This window comes from Mustela nivalis, assembly GCF_964662115.1.
Source record: "Mustela nivalis genome assembly, chromosome: 14".
Lineage (NCBI taxonomy): Eukaryota > Metazoa > Chordata > Mammalia > Carnivora > Mustelidae > Mustela > Mustela nivalis.
In genome coordinates, this window is record NC_139033.1 from 44,350,407 (window position 1) to 44,376,078 (window position 25,672).

At 52.3% G+C, this 25,672-nt stretch overlaps 1 protein-coding gene across 5 annotated transcripts in view; it reads right to left on the reverse strand.

The window, feature by feature from the left end:
• CTIF (cap binding complex dependent translation initiation factor) overlaps nt 1-25,672 on the reverse strand; it is a 284,019-nt gene that overhangs the window by 82,606 nt on the left and 175,741 nt on the right. For 4 of the 5 annotated variants that reach the window (XM_082699263.1, XM_082699267.1, XM_082699265.1 and 1 more), the window contains 2 exons: nt 8,292-8,784; nt 5,358-5,657 (listed from right to left, as the gene is read on the reverse strand). In XM_082699263.1, the coding sequence (XP_082555389.1) occupies nt 5,358-5,657; nt 8,292-8,784 (793 nt within the window). The remainder of the gene's footprint in view (nt 1-5,357; nt 5,658-8,291; nt 8,785-25,672) is intronic. The other variant, XM_082699266.1, reaches the window with a different exon arrangement.

Here is a 25,672-nt window from a genome sequence, read left to right on the forward strand (position 1 = left end):
AAAATCATTCCCAGAGACCCCTCAAAAGCCCCACACAACCCCTGGCACCACTCAACGGAGTTTCCACATATCAAAAGCCCCAAACACAGTGCCAACTGGTGACCCAGCCAGAAACTCAAGAATTTATCTGTTCTCTAGCTTGAGGCCAGTTTTTTCTTTTCTTTTTTTGGAAAGAGACAATCTTATAGAAGATGCTGGTAATTTATTTTGAAATCTGGTCATATGCCAGATTCCGATTTGGTGGGTTTTTTTTTTTTTTTTGTCTCCCCCCTAAACCCCTGCCCCACAACAGCCCTGCTGTGTTTACAACTTGAGTTGAGATGAGTTCTTCTTCTTCTTCTTTTTTTTTTTTTCAAAAAAGGTATCGCATCCTTCTGTTAGATGTGTTGTTGGCAACAGTTGCTAGGGAGAGCTGGGGTCAGTTACAGACACACTGATGCCTGCTCTAATAATACTTTGCTCTGCATAGCTCAGATGCAGACACCTCTTGGCTAAACAGGGCATGCACATTTCAACAGAGGAGGGCTTGAACTTGTACTGCCCAGGCATACCTCCGCGAAGGAACCCTCCCGAAGCCCAAGTGGAAGGCCTGGGGTGGTGACAGGGTAGTGCCGGGTGGAGGAGGCTCAGGCCTCCAATGCTTCTCATTCCAGAGGTCCCATAAAAAGAGGCACAGTCATTCTTGCCCTCCTCGTGAAGCTGGAGCCTCCCCCGCCACACCCCATTATCATCCCGCAATTTCCGGGTAAGGATCAAGGCCGAGACTTTTGGTAACTTCTGTCACCCGGGGGTCCTGGGCACCCCACATTCCCCTGGAAGTCAGAAAGCATCAAGGCACATGCTCCAGTGGGTGTGGGACCCAGCAAACGTGAAGTCGGGAGTTGGGTGGGCGCGGGTGGAGGGACACATACTAGGCAGTGAAGCCGATCGTCTCCCCAGCTTTACCGGGTGGCCCAGCCTCTGGCACACCCGGGCCATGTGGGTTTAGAGTGAGGTCCCTTTCCTAAAACACGTGATAGCTGCTCCGACATATGTCTGAGGCCAAGAAAGAGGAAAAGGACACAGGGAGACAAGCTAAGGACAGAGAGGAACAGGGCCAGCAGCGAGAAGAGGCACCTCTGGGCTCCTGCCTGGTTGACTTGGTTAGTGAGGAGCTGCTCCCGGAGGAACCCCAAAACAATGACAAGAAATGTGAGAAAGGGTCCCCCAGATGGTCTAGAATGGCTTCCTCATGGCCCAGGGGGGATCCTGAGGCCGCACAAAGTGAAGGGACTGGCTCTGATGCCATGACTCCTGCTTTGGTGTTCACTCCTTGGCTCAGGCTCTGCGTCCTCCATGCTACTGAGCAAAAAGCCCAATACCTGCTACAAATTTCTTGACTGGCTCACGGAATGACAGGCAGGGCCAGCTGGTTCATAAGGGACAATGGTGGCACAGTCAGATCATTTCTGGACTGTCTACCTCCCGAGTGGCGCTCACCTGTCTACACAGCAGCATCACAGGGGAGATCTTTCAGAAGGATGGTCAGCCTGTCCCTGGAGAACCTAATTCAGCTGGTTCAGGCTAGGACTCTTGCAGTGGTATGCTCCTCTCCGTATGATTCGAGCAGGCAGCTAGGCTGAGAACCCCTGGCCTACAGAAAACCTGGTGGCTGGAACTGAGTGTTCGTATCCCCACTGCTGACAAGCACACCAATAAAAGTCTGTGACTCAGTAGGCCCATCTATAACACTGACCCAACACCCACAAACTGACAGTCACGCAGTATAAGGCCTTGTGACTCAAAGTGTCAGGTCCCTGGGCCTCCAGCACCCACATCACCTGGGAGCTCGTCAGACCGGCACTCGGAACGAGGGGACCAACATCTGCATTTAAATTAAATACCATGCGATTCAAAAGCACATTCGAGTTGAGAAGCACCGATCTGGTGAGAAACACTGATCTAACGCTTGACGTGTAATAGACATTTAAGAAATTCCACTGTTTAATACGTGGAATTTTATTTACAAGAGCATGAAGAAAAGGACCATATTTAAGGCAAAACGACTTGGTTTTGATGTAAAGACTGAAGACCATTCTTGAGCTGTGGGATTGGGGATGGGTCCATTGAAACCCCACTGGCTTAGGAGGGGAGTGCTTCTGGGCTCCAGGAGAGGACAATGCTGAGTCTTTGGCTGGGAAGGGTTAAAGGTCCTCTGACCTTCCTTTGGCCCCACTGAAGAGGTCTGCACCCTGGCGGGGCAGGGAGCTCTCTCCTATGCCAGAGAGCCCCCTACAGCAGAGCCTGCCCCTCTCCCCCATGCTTCCAGCTCCCACTGGAAACCCAGGCAGCAAAAGCAGTCGGCCAAGGAGAACGTCGTCCAAAGCCGGCGGCGCCGGGAGCTGGGTTCATCGCGTACTTCACACCCTTGGCCCCACTGCAGCCAGCATCGCTAAGCCGGGCCTCTGATGTGGAGGCAGCAGCCCAACTGGCCACATGAGGGGCATCTCAGAGGCCACCGAAGAGACCGGCTGGAGATCCAGAGGCTGGGGGGACTTGAGTATGAGTATGAGCTGAGTATGAGCCATGCGAGGAGAAAGGGCAGGAAAGGACTCTGGCGGCCGGAGGCTGTCTGCCGGGAGAGGAGCGCCAATCAGGTTTGCCAGAAAATGAAGGCAAGTCAACAAAGACACCGCTGTGGGCGCGGAAGAAGGGAAGTCAGGTTTGATAAGCCATGTCCATTTCCCTCTTTTCTGGTACCTTGTGAGTCCAGGGTGGTGAATGGCCACGAATCTTGGAAAGCTCACTTCATTCAATCTGTCGCCTCCCCAGTGCCAGGGAGAGGCAGCAGGGCCTGAGGGGACCCGAGCGGACCCACCAATGAGGGGGCTTCCTCTGGGCCTCGACATTGGGGAGCCGGTCTGTCAGGAGCTCCCAGGCAGCCCCAGGCCGGCACATCCAGCCTGCCCAAGGGGCCTTGAGAGTGAGGGTCCAGCTCAACCCCTCCAGGGCCCTTTCTCCTTGGCTTACACAGATGCTGGGGCTGCAGGTGGTGAAGAGGGGGTCCGTGGGGGCCTATGGGGGATGCTTCGATTTCTCAGTACCTGACGCACAGATACCCTACCCAGGCAAATAGCAGATGGGGACTGACAGCCCTCCTCCACCCCAGGAACGAGGTGGCCTCAGTAGGGCTGGGTCTCCTGGGCTGGCTCCCGAAGACTGTGCCCTGCCCATCACGGGGCCATGGCGTGGAGCAGGTGGAAACAGCCAGGACTGTTTCTGGCAGCAGCAGGGCCCAGGGAAAGTGAGGTGGAGGCAGCTCCTGTGGGGCCCCTCGGGCGCCCCCTCAAGGCCCTCGACTTATCTCCAGCAGCGTCAACCTGGAAGACCCTTGGAGGAGGGTCGAGCAGCCGAGCAGAGGCCCAGTGCCAGCTGCTGACCGCGGGATCGGGCTGAGGAGCCCTGTGTCCCGGCTCTCGGTTTAGTGCCCTCGACCTGCACTAGTGTTTGCCAAACTGTGTCTCTCGGCGCACTAACTGGACACGACGTTATTAGACGGGGGATGCGAAGAGGACTCGCGAAGTTCGGCGGGGCCAAGCGGGTTCCCTTCCTGCTGTGCTAAGCCAGTCCACTCTGCGGCTGATGGAGAGGCGACTGTGCCACTGAAGCCCTTCTGTGGCTGAGCCTGTCCCAGGACGGATGCCCTGCCGGACACTGTGGGCAAGGCTGGTCTGACCACAGGTCGTTGGAAGAAGCGCCTGACCCGGGCAGGATCCTGGGCGGGCCCTGTGGCCAGTGGCCCTTCCCGGCTGGGTGGGTCTCGTCCCCGCGCCCTGGATGTCTGCCTGCCACCAGCTCCGGCTAGGCTTCTTGGAGCTGGCAGACATTGTCTGCAAGTCTTGGCCTATCCTGGCCCTTCTCAGGAAAAGAACAAAAGCCAAAGCCAAAGGCCGATCCTGTCCCTCACTCCCCCCATACATGGCAGACAGGCTGCTCCCCGCTGCCACCGTCCACACTCTCCCAGGACATTCCGGCCCGTGAGGAACATGCCCGATGTGCAAATCCCTCAGGTAATGCGGGAATTCGTCACCAGGGGAGTGTGGGTGATCCAGGAATGGGAACCTGATCGCGGCCTGGAGCTGGAAAGAAGCTTCCGGGGCTGGCCGGCGAGGGCTCATGTTACAGTGAGCAGACTCCCCAGGAAGAGGGGAGGACAGCAGGCGTGGAGCCCTTCGGGCAGCACACAGAGGGGGCTCCCTCCTCCCCGTCTTTTGGGGAAGAGACAGCAGACTTTGAACCAGCTGCTTGAGACTGGCGTGACCACATGCCTCGGTTTACGCCTGGTGTCTGGGTGTGATTATGGACAGAGCTCCTGTGCCTCTCAGAAGTGCTGTGGCTTGGAGGACCTCTCCTACGCTCACCCTTGTTCACACAGACCTGTGGCGGCGGGTGGAGTGGGGTGGGGTCTCTTTCTGTTCTGGAACTCTGTGCTCACCACTTCCAGGCTCCTGTCTTGCCCTACTTGGACTGGAAACTCAGTTCACATCTCAGCGAGTCTAAGGTACAAAGTCAGAGTAGAGATGACTTTCCCACAGCCAGGAGTCCCCAGGTGAGATGGCCACGCCGTGCAACCTGCAACCTCTCCCTGATGCCACCAGCAGAACAGGCACAGGCCTCCAGCTCTCGAGATGGGACAGTCTTAACGCACACACGCCTATACCTGCTGCCCACTGATGCTAGTAAACCAGCACCGAGCCCTGGGACCCACGGACAAAGGGATGAAATGGATGGGGATTAAGCTGTCTGGAGGGATTTTGAGCCAGACAGTCATGGCTCTCCACGCTTCCCCTTTGCCTTAAAGGTGCTTTCAGGAAGCCCAGTGTATTGGCAGTCAGACCACACCTCTCCTGCTCCAAACCTCCGTGCCTTCCACTCACACCCATCTAAGCACCAGTTACACCATCTCCGGGGGCTGGGAGGGGTGATGGCCTGGCACTGGAGGAGAAGGAGGAAGAAAAGAGAAGTCCACACAAGTTCAAGTCTGCTCAGACGAGAGGAGGTCAAAGCACAGAGACGGGTTAAGACCAAGCGTCAGCGCTCTTATCACGGAAATAGAAAGAGGGCAAGGCTGGTTAAACACGAAACACCTATAAAATTATATTGGTCCATTGTAACCATGGAGCACTCACACAAACACACGCAAATCCGGACACTCACCCCTCGCCCCTCTAGTGCCTTTTTATTTTCTATAATTAATCGGGCAAGGGTGGAACTTGGGAAGAGTTCAACTGTGGTCAGCATCTGCAGCCTTCTCTCTAGTGCTAACCCGGGGCTGGTGCGGCGGGGGCAGGGAGGTACAGCCACGGGGGGCCGGTTACCTGAAGCATGTTGAGAAGCAGGCTCCGGAACTTGGTCCCCTCCACCATGAAGAGGGCCATCTTGTCGCAGAGTTTGGCGGCCGTGAAGGCAAAGCTGCGGTCAGACACGGCCTTCTGGTAGATGGTCCGGACGATCTCTCCCAGCATCTCCTCAGAGTTGGTCGAGTTCTGGGCCTCCTCCATGAAGGTGCTGAGCTTGGTGTCCACGTCGCTGCTGTTGTTCCGCATGCTGTTCAGGATCTCGATCAACTTGTCCATCTTGTTCTGCTGAGGGCTGGTGGTCTCCACGGCCACTTCGTCCTGGGGGTGTGGGAGACAAATCGAGTCACGCCTGAGCGGAGCCGAGGTTACTGCTGGGGTGACCAGTGGAGGGAGGGCTGCCGCCCCCTGAAAGGATCCAGCCCTACCTTCTCGAACCCGAGGTCGGGTCCCTCTGGGAACGCGGACCTCCCCCAAAGACCCTCTGGCCCCAGGGTCCTCTGCTGACCTTATTCTTGGCTCCTGTGACCTCTGGGGCTGATCCTTCTTGCAAGCTCTAACTTTTACCCAGGATTCCCATATATATTGGCTGTGTGTCTACTTGCCTATAAAATGTCTCAAGCTAGACATGACTTAATGGGGCTTGTAAAAGAGGAAATGAGATAACAAGCAAAATATGGAGTCTAAGGGCAAGAAGGAGAGAAGTATCCAAAAATGCCCGCCATCTTGGTTAAAGGCGCCCATGGAATGGCTACCTAATCTTCAGACTCTGGTTCCTACAGCCCTCAGACAATCGTGATCTCTGAGTAAACAGAGCCCTGGTTTTGTGTCCTACAGAGATTGTGCCAGCCTTCTAGAAGAAATGCTACCTACCAAGGAATCCTGCCATGTGCCACTGAATCAACTGGCACTTCCTGGAAGGAAATTTCAAACAACAGACTCAACACTCTTTAGAAGTTTCACTGCAAGTGGATCAGACCCAGACTGGTAAAGGAAGAAAATGTCATCTGACAGTCTCAAAGGTATTTATTCAAACATAATGGATGGATAGCCAAGAGCGTGATCACCCTAACTGCTGGGATGTGAGATCAGGGTAAAGGGCAGGGTCAGGGACATAAATGGAGGTCCCACGCTTGTCTTTGCATTCTCAACAAGGAGAGCATTAGCCTAGCACAAACCAGGGTTCTAGAACCTGCTTTCTGCCTCTAGCCATATGGCTATGGGCAGTGGTTTCACTCTCCGGGCCTCAGTTTACTCACTGGTAAGATGAGGAGGTTAGATGATGCTGAGCCCTGCCACTGTCTATGCCAGTGTCCTCCTGGTCCAGGAATCCAGGGGCCTCATCTAAGAGGAGTCCTTGAGACCCATGTGTGGGTGCTATGGCTCCACGGTTTCTATTCCAGCCCCTCCCTGCCCACCCCACTGCCCAACTGTCTGGGCCCCAAGGCAGAAGAGTGGTTTGTACATAAAATAATATCCACCCAGGAGGGTCTTTCCATGTGTCATGACATTTAATCTTCACAGTCTGTCTGCAGGGTGGGTACAGATGAGTCAGCTGGGGCTCAGAGAGGTTAGGTGACTTGCCCAAGGTCACCTAGCCAGTCAAAGACAGGGTGGGCCCCAGCTGGACTCTCAAGCCCCTGTTGTTTCCACTCCTCGACAGTGCAGCTACATTTAGTGGAACAGGAGGGAATGCAACGAGTAATCTCGCCACACTGTCCAGGCTGTAGGAACACATCTTGGAAAGTCTTCAGGAGAAGACGTACTGGTCACCAGCTGGGAACCACTTCCAGGCTCCCACCTTTGAGAAGCAGGGAAATGAATGGTGCTTCCCTCCTGGACCTCACAGTGGCAAGCCCCACAGTGGCTTGCCCCATAGTGGCTCCATCCACGGTGGGTGGGAACTCGGGCCTGCAAAGGATGCTGGGAGCAGCATCTCAGCATCAGGTGTTGGCTGGAGAAGAGGTCTGACCTGCCTCGTCCTGCCTGAGTGTGCACCGGGGCCCAGCTTCTTGGGCAAAAGGAGGAGAGTAGGTGGTTGAGAGAGGCCAGGGAGAAGCCCACAGCTTCGAGCTCATAGGAGCCCCAGAAGGAGGACTCTGGGGAGGGCTGGGGGGCATGTTGGCCTTCTCAGAACAGCTCTCCTGGGTGACTTCTCCTGCATCTCTGGCAGGAAGCGGGGTTAGGGTGAGCATAGTGGATTGGAAGCTGCCAGCGACATAGTCCCACCCGTTTGCTAGAGGTTCAGGGACATGTCCTCCTGAATCGGTGAGCCAGGCTCTGGAAGCCAGGTCCGGGGGTAAAGTGAAGACAGAGAGGCTAGGGGTGGGAGGCAGGGGCAACACTCAAGGCCCTCATTCTCGGGCCTGTACCAGTGCAGGGTCGGCACCTGTAGGACGCCGGGTGGGGTGTCTAAGGCCTCCTTAGACCCTTCCCTGGCTGCTGTCTGATGAAGGAGGAGAACAGCAAAGCCGAGGCCTGCTCGAGCTCTTCCCGACTCACCTTCACTCTCGACCCTGGTGGGGACCACAGCTGGCGGGCACTTACCTCGGGGAGAAGCATCGGTCCCTCTCATCGTATCAGCTCTGAGTTTCCCCCCAAGTCCCCTTTAGCACTACAGGGCAGTGTCTGACCACAGAGAAGGCGGGAGGGGAGAACCAGGCCTTCTCCGCACCCTTCCCACCGGCCTCGGGGACGTGCCCCTTCCTCCCCTTCCCTCTCAGGCTGGGGGCTGCTGCCCAGGGCCCCCTCTTCCCCGCAGGGGCCTCTTGGGGGACCGGAAGGGGAGGAGCCAGAACATGCTGGAGGGGTTCATGCAGAACTGGCCATGGGCCGGCCCTCTGGTGACCAGGGGTCCCAGAGGCAGCAGGGGCCACCTCAGACCCACACCCACCACCAAAGTGCCTACCTCGCGCTGTCCTCCCTGGTGCAAGAGAACAACAAAAATTCAATTACCGGTACCTTTTCTTTCAGCCTTCGCCGCAGCCTGTCTTTGGAAGATTGGAGCAGGGTAATTTTGGGCCGCTCCCCGATGCGCTCGGGAATAATACTGTCTTTACGCTTTGTCTCGGCCTCCGGACCCCCTGACTGCTGCAGGGGCAGCCTCTCAGAAGCCACTGGGGCAAGCGCATCAGGGCTGCAGGGGGGGTCGAGGCAGCTGTGCCCGGTGTCCCCCAGGGCGTCCTCCAGTTTGGAACTCTCCATGGTCACGGTCTCTTTGGCATTGCGGTGGGCGCCTGCCTCCCCCTTGTCTCCTGGGGGGTGCTTCATGTTGCTATGGTGCCAGCGTCGGTTCTGGCTGTAGCCATGGTGGGTGGGCCTCCCTGAGGGGTGGGGCGCCGAGCCCCCCTGGTAGGATTTCTGGTGGTCCCTGTTGTGTTTGGCACTGCCTGGCTGGTGGTCACCATGCTGCTGGGGCTTGTTTCCTCCTGGGGGTCTCTGCTGCCGTCTGCAAACCAAAAGGGTAAGACACAGAGGGTCATCAGGAGGGCCGCTCGGGGTCCCTGTGCCAAACACCAGGAGAGCAATCCCCTGAGCTGTTTATTCATTCCTTCTTTCAGCTCTCTTCCTGATCACTTCCTCAGGACGGGACCTATAGACGCAGCAGAGCAGGAGGCAGACAGGTCTGCGCGATTCCCAAGGGTTTGAGTCGGTCCTTGAGTTAAAGTATTATTTTATTAGAACCCACGTCAGCCCATGTGTGGGAAACCAAATTCAAAGGAGGCGCTAGAGGAGATCATGAACCCTCCTGACTTTGCTTGCAGCCGCCTGGCCTGTACTCTGGAAGCAACCACCGTTACCATTTTGGAAAGCTTCCAAACATATTCCATGCACGTTCCAGCAAAGACGTATACACAGACCCGCATCTGTAACAACTATCCTGGTAATGGCTTTTTACCATAATGGCTCTTATAAAGTTATAGCATTTGTTAAACAACCTTTTTTTCTTTTTTCTTTTGGTAGATTGACATTTCCATCCCCAAGCCCACTAACGCAATGAGAAGTTGTGATGGGCTGGATTGTGTGTCCCCACCCCCACAGTCCACATGTGGAAGCCCCCATCCCTGCCACCTCAGAATGCCCCTGTATTTGAAGAGAGGGCCCTTAAAGAGAGGATTGAGTTAATCTGTTGGGCCATTAGGGTGGGCCCACCTCCAATCCGACTGGTGTCCTTATAATAGGAGGAAATCTAGACATAGTCACACACCAGGGACGCAGGCACACGGAAGACCATATGAGGAAACGGCAAGAAGGCAGCCATCTGCAAGGGAGACGAATCCTGCAGACACCTTAACCTCCCACTTCCAGCCTCTAGAATTCCAGAAACTCAATTCCTGTGGCTGAGTCACTCTGTCTGTGGTATTTTGTCATGGGAGTCCGAGCTAACGAACACGAGTGTGACACCTGACTCACCGATTTCCTGGACGCTCTATTTCTAAGGCAGAGAATGTCACATAGACTTGAAGTGTGCACCTGGGATGAACCCCAAATGTTTTGATCTGTGGACTGAAGACAAGAGAGGGGATGGGACGGGGTGTTCTGGGGACCCTCTGGTCTTGTGCACAAAGTGTGTTTCCATCTCTGGATACCCTTTTGGGTCTACCGTCTCAGTATTCTCCACATGACGTGCAGATGGAGAACAAGATGACCATGAGCACCTTAAAATTTGTAAAGTCATTGAAGGAAGTTTGTAGAAAGAAGACTTTACCTTCTAAAGACTGAGGCTTATACCCTCGTCTGTGAGCCTTCTCCTTGGCCGGTAGAACAGACCTTCATTGCTTTGCATTTTATGAACAAAAAGGTGTTTATTTCCTTTAAACTACTAGTACTACTACTACTTATACAGACTGAGTTTCAATGTTCACTTGATAATTTTGGATCTGTGAAAATTTGGAGGCATCTTGGGTTGTGGTTACACATATCACTTTCCCATTAAAATCAATGAAAACAACTTTTTTTTTTTCATTGAAAAGCTTCCCCTACTAGCGGGGATTTCAAGGGGGAAATTAAAGTTGTTAGGTGAGAGATAGGTGTGTGGTCTTTTGCTTCCACACAAATGGTAACTACAAAACACTGTATCATAGAAGGAGGAAATTAGTATATTTCTGGAGGGAAATTCAATGATTTGTTACAAGAGCCCCTAGAACACACACTGGACCTTGCAATTCCACTTGTGGCAATTTATCCAAAGGAAATTAACAAAAGCCTCGCATAGAGATGTAGATACAAGGATGTTCATCACAGCAGTGTGTAACGGAAACTAAATGTGGAGCCGTAGGATATGGTATAAGACTGGACTCTGGTTGACAGAAGAAAGCACGCATCCTCGAACGTGTAGCATGGTGCTATCTTTTAAGGCAAATATTTATGTGCCTAGAAAAATCTGGAAGTAGACACACCAAAACACTAACAGTGGTTCTCTCTAGGGGATGGGATGAGGATTTTTCTTTTCTTTTTTCTTTTTGTTTTCTAAATGAACATGAAGTTCTTTCCCTTTTTCTCTGTTCTTGGGGGTGTGGGGGGCGGGAGGAAGAGGGAATGGGAGAATCCCCAACAGGCTCTGTGCCCAGTGCAGAGCCCCAATTGGGGCTCCATCTCACAAGCCTGAGATTGAAACCAAGAGTCCGACACTTAACTGACTGAGCCACTCAAGAGCCCCAAGGTAGTGGCTTATTCAGTTCAAAACAAAACAAAACAACAACAACAAAAACCCAACGCCTTGTTGTTGAACTATTTTCCAGAGAGGCTGTACCATTTTGCATTCCCACTACCAACACACAAGCTGTTTGCAGTCATTACTTCTCAGAATAATTCCAGCCGCATCCTTTCCCCATCCTCGACTGTATGGATTCTGAGAACACGCATGTTAGATATGCTATTCTGGACTCCCTGGTCCCAGAAGCTCATTCACCGTTTCTTTTTTTTTTTTTTTTCACCCTTTTTTTCCTTTCCCCAGCCTATTTTCTCTGCATGGCTCAGACTGGATCAATTCTAGTCTATCTTCCAGTACACTGGTTCTTTCCCTTGCCCCTACATTCTGCTGTGGAGGCCGTGCATTGAGTTGTTAATTTGACTATGAAGTTTCATTTGGGTCTTTGTTATAGCTTCCATTTCTTTGCCAAGACCTAATTTTTCATCTGTTTCAAGTGTGTTCCTAATTGTCCTTTGAAGAATTTTTATGTCGGCTGCTTTAAAAATCTTTTGTCAGATAATTCTTTTTCTTTTTTTTTTTTTTTAAGATTTTATTTATTTATTTGACAGACAGACACAGCCAGAGAGGGAACACAAGCAGGGGGAGTGGGAGAGGGAGAAGCAGGCTCCCCGCTGAGCAGGGAGCCCGATGTGGGCTCGATCCCAGGACCCCGGGACCATGACCTGAGCGAAGGCAGCTGCTCAATGACTGAGCCACCCAGGCGCCCCTTGTCAGGTAATTCTAACATTTCTGTCATCTTGGTCTTGGCATCTGTTGTATTTTCTCATTCAGTTGAGATCTTTCAGTATGACTAGGAGATTTTCAGTTGAAACCTGGACATCTTGGGTATTATGTTCTGTGAGTCTGGACCTAATTAAGTTGAGTCTTAGAACGGTTTTGGCCGGCTTCCTCTGACCTTCCTCCAGTACCAGAAAGGGTTGTCGTGCCTTGTTACTGCCAAGCGGGTAGTAGAGGTCGGCTTCCCTACTGGGCTTTCTCTGATACTCCAAGGGAGGTCCTCTTTACGGCTGAGGAGGGCTGGGAGTTCTGGCTCCCCACACTGTTGCCTCCCTGGCGAGGAGGGTACACATTGCTACCAGGTGGCCTCCACTGACACAGAGGGAGGGGTGCTCTGTGCCCCATGGGGACGTCCAGAATCCTCACTCAGCCTTTCTGACACCACCTTGGGGAGGATTTGGGACCCTCCTCACGGCCCGTGAGAGTCAACTCTTGGATCTCTCCTTGGCCTTTGCTTGTGTGGGTCAGGGTGGAGCCCCCCCCCCCCCTTTTTTTCTGGGAGCTTTGCCTAGAGTTGAGTGTTATCATCCAAAAGTTTTCTGCCTCATGAGGCTGCCCCTTTTCTGGTCCTCTGGCCAGAGAGGGCAGGTTTTTGTAGGGGACTTTTGGTCTGCCTGTGCCTACCAGTGTTTCTGGGTTGCCAGCTTCTTTGGCTCCAAGTCTGGGATTTGTGAGGCCAGGAAGAAAATCAAGCAAGTTACTACTCTATGATTCCATGGGCACCACGGTCCCCATCGGGTCTGCCTTCTCTCCAACCTTTTGGAGTCCTCTTATGTTTCTTTTTATGTAGAATGTCCAGGGTTTCTAGTTGTCTGTATTTATTTTTAATAATTTAAGAGTCATTACAGAAACATCTACGGAAGCCTGGGACGTGGCATGGAGTCCGGCTGCCTGGGTGAGACCTGGGCCCTTCTCAGGAGGCCCGCATGGTGTTTTTCATCCTTGGTGTCCAGGTTCAATCTCACTGGGTCTGAAGCACATCCCCGGGACCACGCTGGCCTGATACTCAGGTGCAAGAGGTATCCCTTCCTCCCCACCCCCCTCCCCTCTGTCGGCATGTCTTCAACTCTCAGTTTTATTCCCCAGTGGACTCATTCTAAAAAGCAGGGAGCAGCAAGGTACCACAGCTCTAAGTTCTGGAAGACAGTGAGTCTGCATTCACTGAGGGGCAGGGCTCATGAATAAGGCACCCAGGCAAGTGCTGGGCCCCGTCCGCAAAGTGAGTCACTGGGTCAGCTTCTTTCCAGGATCACCAACTGGCCTTCAGACTGTCCAGACCTAAATCCAGATGCCTGCGCCACAAGTCGGCTCGGAAGCCAGCAGCCCTCACCTGAGGGGCACAGACCGGCCTCCGTCTGGAGAGAGCCAGAAGCCTGGAGCCGGGAGGAATTCCATGGCCCTGCCACTCCTCAGGGGACCAGACGCCAGTGACATTCTGTGAATTCTCCCTGCTTTTATTTTTCAGTGACTTTCAAGCAATTCGCCCTCTCTCCTTCCACTCTCTTTGTTCTCAGAGTATGAGTAATTTTTAAGTCCAGAGAAGAACCTTGGAAATTCCCTGGCAGATAACGCTTGATTGTCACGACTTTTCCCATCCTTATTTAGAAAATTTGTGGTGCCTGCAGCTACGGCCCAAGGAATGCCCCCAAACGATGGTTGACCAAGCCCTTCCCAGCATTTGTCTTAAAACTGTCCGGCTTCCCACTTGCCATGTCAGGGATTTCCCTGTCTCTGCCCAACATCCTCCCTCCTTCCCCCCATAAAACAGAACAGAACAAAACTAAACAAAACAAAAAACAAAAACAAAACAAAATTTCTCTCCACCTGGAGGAGGAAGGAGGTAATTTCGACCTGGTTGGTGGTCAAGGGCTCAGAAAGAAAGCAGCTAGGTCTTGTAGACATTCTGCTGTTCTTGCTGGAAATTTTGGAGGGCCTGGAATTCTATGTCACCCTAGTTTGCCAGACCTTGGAGCCAGTCAGTTCTGTCCATACAGCAATGACCAAGGGCGCATTTAGTGGGTGTTCTCAGACCCACTCTGCCTGGGGTGGGGGGGCTCCTCCTTTGCACACACAGAATGCTGTCTGCAGGCAGAAGGGGAGACCCTTATGGGCCCCCTCTTACCTGGGCAGGCAAGACAATGGAGTCAAAAAGAAGAAGGCTGATGGGGGCTGGGTGGCCCCTTGTGGTGGGGAGGCACAGAAGAGCCTGATGCATTTTCTCCTTCCTGTTCAAGGCTCTGATTCGTTCTCAGGGCCACTGACTGCTGGGACTGGTCTCTGCGTGCAGGCTGGTCAAGAAGCTTTCTTCCCATTTTACAGATAAGTCAACTGAGGCTCAGTGAGGTGAAATCCCACACACTCTCCAGAGTGTGTCCAGCCCGTCAGCTAGTTTCAGCATCCAGGACCCACCTCCTGTCTGTCTCCTGTTTGCCCGACGATCCAGTGCAGGAGAGAAGGGCCGAGTTAGGACCGAGATCTGCTGCAGTGATGGCCACACAAGGCCCATGTCCTGGGCGTGAGAAAGGACTGAGAGGGCCCCAGCCACTGGAGCAGACTGGGGGCCGGGCCTCAATCCCCCACAATGGAGACCCAGGCTTCCCTGCTCTGGCCATTCACAAATATTTGTCAGCGGTCACTGGCTGAGCTGTCCAAAACCGGCTCCTCTCTCCTCTGCCTTTGTTGGCCTTGGGTTTCGTCGATACCTCCCTACGGGGGCCAGCTGGCTGCTCACTACGAAACCTGTGGGTTTAGGTTTGGCCTGGCTAACCTGAGCTGCTTTTGCTCCCAGTGGCTGGGCAGGGAAGCTCTTGGTCTCAGATACATGGACGTGTGGGTCCAGGTTTTGGAAACACAGCAGACACGCAGTTTTACAACCTTGTGAGAAAAAAAAAAAAAAAAAAGGGCAAAAATCCATTTCCCTGTGGCTTATTATGCTCTCCTCTCTCTGGGGGAAGTCTTCTCTGGTGGTGGTGGTAGAGGGGAGAGGAATGGCTCAGGAGATAAGATTAATATTCCATTTTTGCCACTGGCAACACCTGCCGTTAGGGAAATCGTGGCTTTTTTTGGGGGGGGGGCGGGGGTGGAGCATGGAAATTGTTGGTATGCTTTTTCCATCCCTCATTTAGTTTATTCTTCCATCTTTGGGTTCTGAAATCAGATGTCTTGTTTCACTCTAAGACTGCGTCCTTTTATTAAAAAAAAAGGAAAAGAAAGAAAAAGAAAAAAGTTCCCCACACCACAGCTGCATTTTGGGAGGTGGGTGTAGCGAGAGTAACTTCAGACTTTCTTTTAAAAAGTGATTCTAACAGCAGTGCAAACGCAGACAAACATCTCTCTGTTCATTTTTTTTTTTAATTTCATAATTGTTCCCAACTAGATATTCCGAGGGCCACTGACTTATTATGGTTCTCTCGATGTCAGACGCTTTACCACATAATTTGTAGGTCTGCTTAAAAATTTCTGAAAGCAAAATTCCTAGGGCGAGTGGTTTTAAAACTATGCACGGGCTCATATTTCTTGCCTTCAGGGAAAGTGATGACTGCTTATTACTAGCTCAGGCGCCTCCATTCCTGCCCACCTACACACACCCCACATGGGGTCCCACCTTCCGCACCCGAGCCGCGGGGGCAATGTCAGAGCTGGGCGGGCGCAGGCACGGGACTCCTCTGCAGCTCTGGGGCCTGGGAATGAGGATCGTGGCCACACACATGTCTGCCCCTCTCTGCAGAAAGACTGGGATGCTTCATGAGGGGAAGTGTAGGATTTGGAAAGCCAATGGAGGGAAACATGCCATTGGCTCGACAGAGTCTAGAATCATGGTGGCCTGTGTTAACTGAGCATCTATTATATGCCCAGGGCCAGAGGAGGTCGTGGAAATCCATGAGGTCTCTTCTGCAGGAGACCCCTCAGCAGGCCTGTCCGGGAGACCACAGCCAGCTCAGAGCCTGCGTCTGTTCCCAACTGTGCTGGCACCCAGCTCAGGGGTGGCTGTGAGACAGGACAGTTTCACTGATGACTAAGCCATGGTTCAGAGAAGTTGCCTTTTCCTCTGCTGGGATGCCCAAGGGGTCAGTGACAAGGTCCGGAGCTCCAATCTGTGCTCCGACAGCTCCGACAACCAAATCTCCCTGTAATTGCCAGGGCCACCACTGACATCATGGTGGTGACAGCAGCACGTGGTTGCCTTGGTTTTCTCAGTTGTAGGCCTGCTCCCCATACCGGGTGCCCCTGCCGGTCCCTGGAGGAGAGAGCCCGTTGTTTCAGGAAAATGCCTGCTGCCTTGGACGGTCAGCCAAGCTCCAGGCGCTCCTCCTCTGAGACTCTGGGACTCTCCTTGTGCTCTGATCTCGGAAGAAAATAATTCGAGACTGAGGTCTCTGTCAGCCAAGATGAAGGTTCACGTTAGAAGTTCAGTATTTCACTGCATGGTCTGAAAGCTTTGGAAACCAGACATTTACCTGGTCAAAGGGATGTTCTGGAATGGAAATGAGAGGATCTGACTGGTACCTCTGCCCCCGCGAAGGCAGAGAAGAAACTTTTCCAATTGCAGGATGCATCACTGAAAGGGTGATGAGAGGGACGGCTGCTTCATTTTCTGCTGCATTAATGAAACATGCTGTGAGATTCTGCTCTGCCTGGAGGTTGATCGGAGGTGTCGATGGGCTTGCCCAAGGCCACAGAGTTCCTGCGACTCTTTGAGGGGAGCTGGGGCTGTGGGTGACAACAGCTGGTCAGCTGTCCCTCAGGAGTGTCTCGATACCCTTCCCAATCTCATGTGGGCTCCAAGGCCCAGATCTGCCCAGCAGCCTTCCCCAGCAACCCGGAGTCCCCTTCTTTCAGACTCCTAATGTGATTATAGCCCGACTTTCTACTCTGTGACACCAAACCGCCTCATGGGTTCTTCCTGAATGGCCTTAAAAGCACCCACTTCCTTCCGATGGGGTAGGAACTTCTATCTCCCTTGGGGTCTGGCTAGGAGCTGGACATTCACTCATGCCTCCAGTGAACCCCACAATGTGCCAGGCCCTGGGGGCACAGGGATGATCCCAACACTGGGCAATGCCCCCATGGAGCTTAGGATCCATTTGGAGACATAGACACTAATCCACTAATGATAGGACAGGTTATCTGGCAACAATCAGGGACAAGAATCATGAAGGAAAGGAAGCAGAGAGTAGCCCAGAGGTCTGCGACAGCCTGGTCTTGGTGGCAGGATAGACCTCATACTCTGTGAGGCCCAGTACAAAATGACAATGGCAGTCTCTGGTTCAAAAACGACTGGGAATTTCAAGATGGTGCTGGCAGAGGAGCCCCACCTGGAGAGGCCCTGAAGGACAGGACTGGAAGTGAGGTAACCAGGACACAGAGTAATACTAAGAAAAACCCACTAACATGTATGAGGATGGACCATGTGCCAGGCATGGCTTTCACTTCACCCCAATAGGGAGGGACTGCTATTAACCCTGTTTTACAGAGAGGTCATGAGGCACAGAGAATGTAAGTACTTATCGAAGGCCACACAGCTTCCAAGAGATAGAGCTTGGGTTTACATTTCAGCAGTTTGACCTTAGAATCTGTGCCCTCAACCGCCATGCTCTCTTGTCTCACGGTTCTGAGGCCAGTCAGAGGGTCCTCGGGGCCCACAGCAGCTGGCATCATTGCTGAGCCACTGAAATCCAAATCCAATTCCAGAGGATCTCAGGCATTGGCCAAAGCCAGAGGGGGAAGGGACTGTGGGCTGGCAGCGTGTGGCGGAAGCAGGGCTAGATATGCAGAAGCAAAGGCCAAAGGCTAAGCCCGAGGCCACTGGGAACAGGGAAGCTGAAGCCCGTGGGAGGGGAAGGGGAAAGCCTGGGAGGGCTCTGGACAGAGCCCCACGTTGAGGTTTGGAAATCCAGCTTCCAGCCTTGGCTCCACTGCGTCTGGGGAAAACCACAGAAGCCACGTGTGGCCCTCGGGTTTCCATCTGTGCTGGGAACAGTCCCTTCCCCACCAGTCTGCTAGTTCCCGTGGCTGGGACCTGTGGGGCAGGGCTGGGAGGCTGGGTTTTCGGGGTGGCCCTCCGGCATCGCTGCTAAGGAAGAGAAGGAGGAGCTGCAAGCTCCTGCTGCTTCCTCCATCTCGGGGCAGCACGGAAAGCCATGGAGAACTGGCTTTCTTTGAGGTACTACTAGGGGGGTGGTTCCCTGAGTCTCACTCAGCTGCTCAGGCATTTCTGAGGTGCTCCTCCCAACACCCCTGGTAATCCAGGGCTCTTGGCCAAAACACCAGTGCTGGGCAGCTTTGGAAATCCAGCTGACTCCTCATGTCTCAGTATTCCCACCTGCAGAATGGGAATCCTAAAACCCCACTCAAGGTGTACCTTTAGGTGAGCTCCCCACTTCTCTGCCTTCCTGCCTGGGTCACCAGGCTGGTCGGGAATTACAACATAATCAAGGCCAGGAGAGCGTCTGCGGAACAAAGGCACATTATACGTACGAGGTATTATTTTTGTTCCAGTGTGAATCAGGCATTCCAAGAATCCTTGGCCTCCTGCGTTCTTAGGCAGCGTGATGTCATGGGACGAGCGTGCGGCTGCCTTGGAGGAGGGTTTCCAGAAGGCCCTTGCCCTTCTGTCTGGCCTGGCCAAGCCCTACAGGCACTTAGGTCTGGCTGGGGACCCTCAGTGCGGCCTCCTGGCAAGTTGGGGCATCCCCTGAGCTACACGTCTCCGTCGGGTGCTTGCTAAGAGGCCGGCAGACATAAGCCATGAATGCTGGTTAAGTCCCAGCTGGGACATTTGATTTTCCAGCTCCAACGACCTGTGGCTAAACTGGCCCAGTCACGTGACTCAACACCAGGAAGCAAAACTCTGGACACCTTTTCTGAGGCTGGAGATTGTTCCAGCTCCCACCCTCTTTTCCTAAAGAACAGGGGAGGTCCATCTATGGGTGTGGACTTGCACCGCCGGGTGCCTTCTCCCACAGGCCTCCACTGCCTGCGAGACCCGGATGCTAATCAACACGAATGCCTGAGGCATTTCCAAGAGACAGCATTATACTGTAGTTCGAAGTATGGACGTAGCAACCAGACCTCCAGCGCTCAGATCTTGGCTCTGTACTTCCAGCTGTGCCACACTGGGCAAGTACTTTAACCTCTCTGGGCCTTAGAGTCTTCATCTTTAAAATGGGGACAGAGTATACTCTCTCCTGGGGTTCCTGGAGTCCTAAAGGAGCCGAGGTGTTATATTAGTGTTGACTTGCAATGATACTGTGTTGTGGGTTTTTCGAGCAATATAGCATGAATCTATCAGATATTCAGAGGAAGTGATGCGTACGAGCACACCCATAGTACAGGTGGGAGAGTTGAGGCTGTGGGGAAAACAGGCTGTTTCAAGTGTGAGGAATCAAGGAAGAAACCCCAAGATGTCCAGCTTCTGGCTCTTGCTCTAGTTCTAGCCTCCGAGAGCTGTGTCCTGGGTGCGCTTTCTCAGGATGGAATTCTTCATCACTAAATACTCGCACTGTCTTCCCAAGAGAAATGCTGCCCAAGAGGTCCCCACAAGCTTGGGGCCACCTCAAATGACTTGTTTACCCCTCGGCTAATGCTGGCCATCAGTGTCCACAACCACAATGGGCCTAAGCTGGCCCCACGTAGCTTTGCCTACCCTGTGTGCTGACTTCAGAGCGTGCTCAGGAACTAGCCCCCTTTCATCGCCACCTCACCATCTCCGCGAGGGCCGTGGACTAGCCCTCAAACTGCAGCAGGTAGGACAGAGGAAGGAGGAGGGAGAGAGAGTCTCAGGAGTTTTTAAATCCCAGGTGTGACCAACCGCTGAGCCCTTCTGAACCATGGGGAAGGAAGCCCAGAGATATAACCTAGGTGCACCTAATGGAGAAACTTCCTCACAGAGAGAGCGGCTCCCCAATTAATGGGGTTGCCTGGGAATTTAGTGAGCTCCCTGTCACAAGAGGTGTCCAATCACTGACCAACAGCTATGAAGACCTCTTCTCCCTAACCTGCCCATTTTTGAAATTAGCACCTCCTCCAGGAAGCCCTCCTGGTTCTCAGTAGTCATCCCAGGAGTCTTCAGTTGAGAGGCAGCATGAGGCAGTGACAACTTGAGAACAGGACACACTGGGTATACTCTGATTTTGCCCATGTCTAGCCAGGTGGTCTCAGACAAGGAGCCTACCCTCTCTGCCCCTCGGTTGTTGTATCAACCAAGTGGGCCCCCTGACTGGAAAACAGAAGATGAGACTGAGCTGAAAGGGACAATCACAGGGCTGCGCAATAAACCTTGCCCGCTCTCCTTCTGCCTCAGCCAGCCCCGGGAGGGTACCTAGACCTTCCTGGCCAGCCCTGGGGATTCTGGGGAAATGAAGGAAGAGGCTCCATTACGGGAAGCAGGGCTGCCCAGGGAAATCTGGGAGCCAGTGTGGCTTTCTGTGGCTGCAGAGGCTTCCAGGCTCCCCCGGGAAACACTACCAGCTGCCCGCCCACCTCACTCCAATAGCCCTCATCTTGGCCACCCTCTTGGGTTATCCTCCTCCCTCACTATTTATTACTGACAGGTCTGCTCCATCCCTGAAAGGCTGTTTTTCTGTCCCGGAAGGAGAAGGAATGTGACATGGAATTAGCTGGAGGAAGGCCTCCCTCTGGCCCCATTTTTTCAGCCGGAGCTGGAGGAACTGACAAGTCCATGGCCAGATGTGATGACAGAGGGAGAGCCAGTCAATAGCTTCATGCACATCACGGTCTCCAGCCCCCACCCAGACATGCCGGGACACAGCCTCCCAGCAGATGGGTTTTGGGTTAGAATGTTCTAGAGCACAAGTAGTCACAGCAGGGTGCTGACGGCCTTCCCATTACCTATCCATTGGCATTGGGTGCACATACTGGGGGACACTGAGGACTTGCTCTTCCTAGCTCCCAAACGCAGGAGATCGTGAGGCTTTAGCGTAGTGAGTTTAAAATCAATCAGAGACTCTCCCCGACAGCAGAAAGACAACCAGTAAGATGCGAAGGAATGATGGACTTAGGAAATCATTTGGCAAACATCACAATAATAATTGTTTCAGGCAAGAATCATCACTGGAGGCCAGTGGGTGAACAGAATATTGGCACAGTGGGTGAAAGTTTGAGGAAAAACAGAATATTGGCACAGTCTCAAAGTATCTCCCCACAAGCTACTTCTTAATTACAAAGGGAAAACTAACTTCAGAGTGGAGAAACTTGGCAGATGCCGCCTTTAACCAAGGAATCAAATCATGGGATGACAGGATAGTCCGAGTCCCCTGGTCCTATGCCCTGAGAAGACCAGGCCATCGCCCATGTGCTTGCAACTTGAGGGAATACCAGAGAAATCCCAAATGAGGAGGCTTCTACAAAAATAATTGTTTATTCTTAAAAAAAAAAAAAATCAATGTCATGAAACACTTGGGAACTGTCCCCAGATTTAAAAAAAAACAATAAAGAAACTAAAGAGACGTGATGATTGAATGAAGCCTAGGATCTAGGATCACTGGAGAAAAATAACCAAGGGGCTGTGGATAATAGCATCCAGTCTGCTGGTTTCCTGATCCTGATCACTGTAGTGTGGTGATGGCAAAAAATGTCTTCATAAAGAAATACCCTGCGAAATACTCAGCAGTAAAAAGGCATCATTTTGCCAACTTTCTCTCAAACAGGTCAGAAAAAAAAAAGTACTTGAAGGAGAGAAAGATAAAGCAAATATGGTAAAATGTAAATGTCTGGGTTAGGAATCTATGACAATTCTTTGTAGGCTTCTTGCTACTTTTCTGAGTCTGAAATTTTGTCCAAACAAACGCATTCTAGAAGCAACAGGAGACTCATCAGTTTCATATGTAACAACGTCGAAAGTAACAAATAAAATACAATGAAACTGACCCCAGAGAATCCTTCCCACAGCAGGTAAAACTGTAGAGCCCCCTCCTTGCACAGGAATGGTAAGTCTCCGACGTGAACACAGCTCATTGCTTCTGCGTTTGTGTCCTTGAGAGCCAGAGGAAGTCCTTAATGGAAGTGAAGTGTCTGGGCAGAGTCTGAACGGCAGCCAAACTCGTATATCCTGGGGGACATGGGCCCCGCGAGGATCCCGGGCACCATAATAAATAAGTTTGTTTGCCCTTTGCATAAACTTGCAGGGTCAAGTTTCCCAAAGAAAGACTCCGTTCCCTGGAGTGGACCTGTATGTCACCCACTGGGAGACCTAGTCCCTCAATGAGTGGGAAAAAGGATATATTTTTATTCTTCTTGTTTTCATTTCCATGGAACTGAGACAGTTTAGTGGGCTGGCTGCAGCCTCGTTCAGCTTTTTAGCTTTGAGAACTGCTCTCATGGTAATATTTCACCTTGCAAACATCCCTGGCAGCTTAAAGGACATTTTGTTATTTTTGACAGTATACAATAAAAAAGCTGTTTTGCATAAACCTGTTTTAAAAAAAAGATTTACTTATTTATTTGAGAGAGAGAGAGAGTGTGTGTTGAGTAAGCACACAGTGGGAAAGGCAGAGCGAGGAGAGGGAATCTCACGCAGACTGTGCTGAGTGCAGAGCCTGATGGACTCGCTCTCACAACCCTGAGATCACAACCTGAGCTGAAACCAAGAGTTGCTTGCTCAATCGACGGCGCCACCCAGGCACCCCTAAAACATGTTTTTTTTTTTTTTTTTAATTTTATTTATTTGACAGACAGAGATCACAAGTAGGCAGTGAGACAGGCAGAGAGAGAGAGAGAGAGGAGGAAGCAGGTTCCCCGCTGAGCAGAGAGCCTGATACGGGGCTCCATCCCAGGACCCTGAGATCATGACCTGAGCTGAAGGCAGAGGCTTTAACCCACTAAGTCACCCAGGCGCCCCCTAAAACATGGCTTTTATATTGATATGTTATTGGGAGTAAATTAAAAGGTTCATATTTAATATGATCTTTAAGAGCATCTACAAATAAAGGCAAAATTGGACCTTCCTCCATGATCAAGTGATTCCCTTCTCCTGTTTATTATTGTAAATGCGTTATGAAAGCAAAAGCATGATTTTCTACAGAGAGGTTTCAAAATGCCATCCTACCATAACACTGTGGCTTTGGCACCAGATACACGTTCACATGTAGGCTAACGTTTGACTATATAAGGCAGAAAAAGAAACCAAAGGCAAAAACTGATCCCATGGCCCATTGTTTGGAATTCTTGAACTTTATGTTTGTTTGTTTAAAATAAAAATCACCTGGTTACGGGATGCCTGGGTGGCTCATTCAGTTAAGCACCTGCCTTTGGCTCAGGTGGTGATCCCAGGGTTATGGGACTGAGTCCCTTATCGGGCTCCCTACTCAGTGGGGAGCCTGCTTCTCCTCCTCTGCCTGCTGCTCCCCATGCTTGTGCTCTCTCTGACATAAATAAAATCTTTAAAAAAAAAAAAAAAAAAGACAAACCACCTGTTTTGTTTTTGTAATTTCTTGCTTTTTCCTAAATGATGATACCCACGAAGTTTCAGGAAATTTTTACATGCAATCGCTTTTACCCAAATAGCAAGGGGAGAGCATAGAGGGTCTCGTTCCCTGGGAACAGAGCTGGAAGCTGGCCGGTCTGGGGTTCTGCAGCCCCAGGAGCTGCTGCCTGGGGACTCCGACCAGATGAATGGGACTTGAGATCTGGGCAGAGCACCCGAGGCAAATGTGCAGAATTATTACCATTTGTTTGTTCCTCATGAACCAGCCTTTTAATATCAGTGTTCTTTAATGCTTCCTGCCTTTAACCAACTGTCCATTATGGGTAAAAATTAAATATTTGGCTAAGAATAAAAATAATTTCAAACTGCGTAATGGTCAAAACCACCAAAGTGGCTCCCGGGGCTATTGCATGATGGATTGATGGGGGGACTGAGACCTGGGTGCGCTTCTCCCATCTCTAATAAGCCAGGGACTCACCCCACATCTACGGGGGCGGGTAGTGGGGGGTGGGTGGCGCTCACGCCGGGTGGTTTTGTCTTTAGGGTGAAAAGCTACTTCTGGCACAGAGGTAAGAACTTGCCTCTGGAGCACACCAGGCCTGGGCTCGAAGCAGGACCCTGTCACCTCCTAGCTGGGTGTCCCTGGGCAAGACTCTTGCTGACTTGTACCTTGGTTTCCCATGTGTAAAATGGTGGAAAGATGATAAGGGGTCAAACCTCATGCAATTAAGGTTTGATGGTGAAATAAGCTTGACTTGACCCAGAGCAAGGGCTGGATAAGGAGCTCCCATCACGGCCGCCGTAATTTCATCCGGGAAATAGGAGCTGTGACAAGTCGCGACTCTGGGTACAGTGTTCTTGCCCCTGGGTGTGGAGCTAAGAGGCCTGAGCCCAGAAGACACCTCTTCTGCCTCCAAAGGGTTCCACGGCAAGCTTGACCTCTTGCATCTGACCTCAGGTTTATATACCAGTGAGGGGTATTCCAAAGGATTTGGATTCTCTGGCTGCCCCCTGGGAAAGTCTCAAAGCCTTGCAATGCACTGGCTGGCTGCCTCCCTCATGCCTGACCCCCGAGTTCCCCCACGGGTCTCTAGTGTGTCCCACTGGGGGATCTGTCCTGGTAACCCAGCCCACTGGTAACCCAGTTCAGCTCTGTGGCTGAACGCGGTCTGTCCCTAGGATCTCTCCCTGGGGCTGATGGTGAGTATCCCCATGTTCACAGCTCATTCCTGGAGGGTGGGCAGGAACCCCTTCTGGCTCTGCTCCCCCCAGGATCACTAGGGGAAGTATCAAGATCTACTGGGAATGGATGGTTGGGCTCTCATGGCGGGGTCGTGGGAAGCAGTTTCTGGGATGGGGGGGGCTCGGAGGGTGTCCTCAGGGGGCCTTGGTCCCAGCAGCATTCACCTGCTCTGTCTTCTCTTCAGGGGTGGGCATGGTCTGAGGGCAGAGTCTCTCTGTATAGCTCAGTGAGGCCTTTCCTTTCAGGTGGGAAATGAAGGTGGGGCTCCAACTACTGGCCTGGCGAGGAGGAAGTGATGGGATTGGGGGCGGGGAGGCATTGCAAAGCTATGGGATGGGGCTGGGCCTGGAGGGGGTCCTGTTCTCATTCCTTCAGTTTCCCTTCCCAGGCACTGATAACCCATTGTCTGAATACCCTTAACAAAAGAGAGAGAGGGGCACAGGGGGGGAGTCAGGAGCTGGAGAGCAGAGGTGGGCCACTGGGCTCCACTCTAGCTCTGTGGCTATTGGCTATGTGCCCCTGGGTTAGTGAAAATACCTCTCTGGGCCCTAGTTATCTTTTCTAGTAATAACAACAACAGTAGCAACAAACTATGACAAGGAATGACACTTGAGTGGTACCTACTAGGTCCAAGGCACTCTTCAAAGAACACAAATCAATTTATTCAATCATCCCCACAACCCTATGGGGTAGACAGCCACCTTAGGATCCTCACTCTACAGCTGACCAAACAGGCCCAGAGAGGTGAAGTCACTTGCCTTGGTCACACAGCAAGAGGGTGAGAAGCTGGGTAGAGCCCAAGCTAACCTGCCACCGTTGGCAGAGGAACTAGAGGAGGCTAGAGAGAATGAATTCTAGAGACTCGTTAAGCTCTAACCTCGAAAGCTGTGATATTTTTACAGCCTGTTAGTAAATTTTTAATGGTCTGTTCTTGGCTGTCTCCGGATTCCAAAGGGCTGACCACCACGGGAGAGAGGTATACGGAGTGCAGCCCGCTCCTTCCGAAGCCAGAGCTTCTCTGCTCTCCGGGGACACAGAGGAACCATCCAGGCAGGCCAAGGGCAATGACCTGAGTAGCCGCATGTCCCTGACTGCCGGCTATAAAGCCCTTCTTCCTCCCGGTTGTCCTGCTGTCAGGGCCACAAGGGAAACAGAGGAAT